This window comes from Cystoisospora suis (assembly GCF_002600585.1).
Source record: "Cystoisospora suis strain Wien I chromosome Unknown contig_1134, whole genome shotgun sequence".
In the NCBI taxonomy this organism is placed as follows: Eukaryota; Apicomplexa; class Conoidasida; order Eucoccidiorida; family Sarcocystidae; genus Cystoisospora; species Cystoisospora suis.
Genome location: NW_027153935.1, coordinates 1 through 4,457, shown reverse-complemented (window position 1 = coordinate 4,457; position 4,457 = coordinate 1). Strand labels below are relative to the sequence as shown.

At 41.6% G+C, this 4,457-nt stretch overlaps 1 protein-coding gene across 1 annotated transcript; it reads left to right on the top strand.

The window, feature by feature from the left end:
• The first annotated feature begins 260 nt into the window (after window positions 1–260).
• Window positions 261–1,739, top strand: CSUI_002719 (uncharacterized protein). Its single transcript, XM_068062918.1, has one exon. It carries the CDS (start codon window positions 1,201–1,203, stop codon window positions 1,360–1,362), a length of 162 nt encoding a protein of 53 aa, XP_067925105.1. The 5' UTR covers window positions 261–1,200; the 3' UTR covers window positions 1,363–1,739.
• The last annotated feature ends 2,718 nt before the right edge of the window (window positions 1,740–4,457 follow it).

Here is a 4,457-nt window from a genome sequence, read left to right as displayed (position 1 = left end):
ACTCAAGAAGAAGAAGAAGAAATGACCCGGGGCTCTCTATGATTTTCTACTTCTTCATTGAAGTCTCGGGAGAGCTAGATCTATCACCTCGGATATACATCAAGATCTCTTCTCATTCGGAGTATCTATCAGTATACATAGATGAACATGTATCCATACCTCTGTTTCTATATGTATACTGATAGACAGATAGATAGATATACATAGAGAAATAGATAGAAAGATAGATATTCGATGAGGTGGATGAACATTCCTTTTCAGTTTGAGTAGATGAGAGAGAGACTGAAGCAGAAGGAGAGGAAGGAGACACTCGACTCTTCCTTGTGTTGTCCACACCGCCATCTCGATGTTCTTTCTCCCTCTTGAGCAAAAAAGGAAGCTTTCTTCTTCTTTTTCTCTGTGAAAGATGAAGAGGAAGGAAAGCAATCAAGTAAAGAAAGACAGAGAGAAAGAAAGATAGACAGGGAAAGGAACGGAGCAAAGAAATGAAGACAGAGTGAAGAAAACGCGAAGAAGAAGATTCATAGGCGCTTTTGATACCTTTGAAGAGAGGAGAAAAGGAAGAAGAAGAAGACTTGTTCTTTATCTCTCCAAAGAGTTAGCATTCTGAGGATGAAAGGAGAAGTTTGTGAGGCCTCTGCTGCTGTCTCGTCTCGCTTCTTGTTCCTCATGATGATGGAGATAGAAGGTGTCTTGTGTCTCGTCGTCGTATTCTTCTGTGCTAGTTGTATTGGAGAGAAGAAGATTGGCTAGGGACCAGAGATACTGAAAGAGAAGGAGAAAGAGAGAGAGACTCGTGAAAACTACTTCGCTTGTGAGAAGGAGCTGTAGACCTGTAAGAGTATAGATATTTGTCATGAAGATAAACAGGCCGAGCAGCCAGAACCATACGATCAGAGACAGAGACTGCGATTTATTCCCGTAGGATCCAGCGGTGAGGCGAGTTTTATTGATGAAGAAGAAACACAGATAGATACAGAAATCGCCTGCAAGATACACACTCGAAATATTCTTTACATACGCCTTATAGAAGAAGACAAAGATGTACAAGACCGGGGCGAAGTAAACGGAGAGAAGACGGTCCAAGAGAAGAAGAAATTCAAGTAAAAGAGAAGTATCGTAAGCGTAGTTAGACAGGGTAGAAGACATCTTTTTAGCAAAAAGAAAGAAACAGAGAGAGAGAGAAAGAGAGACGGGAAGATGACGAGAGTGAAGACGGAGAGAGAAGAAAGCGATCGGTATCTTAGAGAGGAGGAGGAGGAGAAGAAGAGGAAAATAGGAAGGGAAGACACCTTGGTTGTTTTGATTGAGAAAAAAAAGATCAACTTGAGTGAGATACGAAGAGTGAGAAAGAATGAATGAGAAGGGAAAAGAGGTAGGAAAGGAAGAGGGCTGGAAGAAAAAAGAGAGCTGTAGATAGAGAGGAAGGAAGAAGATGGTGATCCAGTGGAGAGGTAAAAAGGAAGAAGAAGATAGATCGATGAGAAGTTCGAAAAACAGAAGAAAGAGAAGGCTCCTGCGGAAGTGTATAAAAGAGAGCTTGTGATATCTTGCTTTGATCAGTATGAGTTTCGGGTGTATGTACACCGCGTGAGAAGGCTAGATGTAGATTCTTATGATGATGGTCCGAACAGAAAGAAGACGTAATGTGACTGGTAGACCTGTAAGGCAATGCCCCTCCTTGATAGGATTTCTTTTTTTATCTTTCTCTTCTTTGAAACGTCCAAATCTTTTCTCGCGAAAAGAACAGGAAGAAGAGGGAGATCTCACTTGTAGAGAGAAAAATCCGAAGAAGTACAAGAGAAAAATGAAGAAGATCTGTCGTCACTTCTTCCGTAGAAATCCCCCCCTCTGCTTCGAATAGAATGTGAAGGAGTAAAAGCGAAAGTAAAGCATTACAGGAGACAGAGAAGATGCGGAGAGAGACAGTTGTTTCTTCAGGGAGACACAGTGTTGATAAGACTATGGAAAGATATCTTTACGAGGCTCTGCGTCTGTATGTAGAGATATCTCTGTAGAGCTATAAAGATGGCCAATGCACGGTCTTTTGATTCTTATGAAGTGAGCCAGATATCCACTTCTTTTCGCGGATGGGAGACGTGATGGATAGGATCAAAGATGATCTTTGTCTACCTCGCAATTAGAAGATAGAGAAAGGGATCATGTGGACAGACAAAGGAGGTCCTTCTTTCTTTTTCTTCTTTCCTTTTTCTGTTTATCGACATATCTCCTTATAGTGTGTGTCTCTAGCTATCGACCTATCTATCTGTCTTGAATCTACGTGTGGGTAAGTCTTTATGTCTTTCTTATCATAAAACAGGCGAGAGGAGAAGAAGAGAAAGAACCGGAGAGAGGCAGACGTTACCACGACTATCCATCAGAGATAAAGATCCTTTCTTTCTTTCGTTCTTTCCTTCTTTTTCTCTCTCTCAATCTTCGCGAACCTAACTCTCTCTCTCTCTCTTCGTGAGTGTAACTGTCCTCTTTGTTTGCATAGACCGGGAGAGAGAGGGTAGTCTTTCCCCGCGAACGAGAAGTTTTCCTTTCCTCAGGATTTCGACGGAGAATTTTCACGAAGGAAGAAGAGGAGCAGCTATCATCCTTGCCTCCAAAAAATGAAAAGAATAGAGAGCAGTTTCTGTCTTCTCTGATACGCATAAAGGAAAGAAAAAAAGAAGACTCTTTTCTTCTTCTTTAGAGAAATGAGAAAGATACGGAGAGAAGACTTAAAGAGAGAGAAAGAAGTATAGGGAGAAAAGAAAGAATTCAACAAGCTTATTTTCACCACAAGGACAAAACTTGACCTTCTCTGTTTAGTCACCGTTGTCCCTCTTCCTCTCTCTGTCTCTTCCCTTTTCTCGTCTTTCTTGCATTCCCTTTGCCTCTGCTTCTTCTTCTTTTCTCTTTCTTTGTTTCTTTTTCTTGCGCACGATCACTTCTCCAATAGTGATGAGTCCTTCTCTCCTACTCTTTCTTGCTTCTTCTTTATCTTTACTTTCTTAGAAACAAGAGAAATCCCTTGTCTCAGTCAGCCGAGCCATCACTAGTCGATAAAAGTCAAGATTGATCGATCGATCGATTGATCGAGCTATCGATCAATCGTCCGTCTCTATTTCAGCAAAAGCAACAGAAGTTCGAGATGCACCATGTGACTATTATCCTGGTAAAGCCGACGTTTTTGTTTTTCTTAAATCTCTTCACATTGGAGGAGGGGATAGTTTTCTTCACTCTTAAGCTGTGGGGCAGTAAGCTATCCTACGGCCTCTACCAGGCTAAATGAATGAATGGAAGAAAAAGGAGAAAGAGAGAAAGAAAGATAGAAGGAAAAGAGAAGAGGAGGAAAGAGAAGGCAAGATCAGAGGAGAAAAGAAGAAGAAGAAGAAGACGGATGAGACATGGGGAAAGGAAGAGAAATCTCAACGCTCGACGAGTTGACGAGAAAGGGAGAGAGAGAGAAAGAAAGATAGCGAAGATTCTCTCTTGGTCTTCTCTTCTTTCTCTTTCCTCGTTTTTCTCTTCTTTCTTTTCCGCATTCCTCGATCTGCCTAAGCATTATTCACTACATACAGAGATCCATAGAAGATAGATCATAGGTAAATCTTTTCTTTCCTTGGTGTGCGTGAAGAAGCCAAACACGACCCGATCCATCCGTCTGTGAAAAAAAGGTGAGAAAGAAGCCTGCTTCTTTTCTTTTCTTCTTTAAAGGGCAAAGGATCTTCAGAAAGGTCCATCCTCTCAGATCAAGCTCCATGAGAGAAGTCTAGCGGGAAAGAAAGAGAAAGAGAGAAAAGATGCAAGAGATTTACTACTTGCCCGCCGCGAAGAAAGATCACCCGCCGACCTGCATAGATGGAGGCCATAAGAAGGAATTTCTCAACTCAGAGAGACTTCACTCGTCTATCTCTCTCTATCTCTTTCTTATCTGTCGCTCTCACCCATAGACAGAACATACGAAACAGCAAGTAGCCACATGAAGATCTATCTATCTTTAATCTATCTGTCTACTTCAATCTCTCAATCTCTAATCTATCTCCCTCTCTCTCTCTCTCTATATATATATCTTCTTGTGGGGTGTAACGATAAGGTTGCCATGAAGGAGCCTCTCCCCTCTTGGCAACGGAGTCGAGTCACGGGAAAGAGAAAGAAATTCCCACAGCAGTAGCAAGAAGAAGAGAAAGAATCCCTTCAGATCACCAGCCTCTTTTTATCTCGCGAGATAAAAAGAGGTTCCTTGTCGTCTATCGAGCAGCTCTATCTGTTCAACTTCTTCTTTTTCTTCGCTTGGATCTATCACTCCATCAATCGAGAAGGTTAAGAAAAAGCAAAGAAAAGTTTGGAGTTTTCCTCATTGTAGAAGACATGGTTGGCTCTTCCGATAGCTATCTATCTTAACTGTTTCCTCACGTCTACAATTAGAACTAGGGCTATCGTAGACTGACGCACTGCTTTATTTTGAT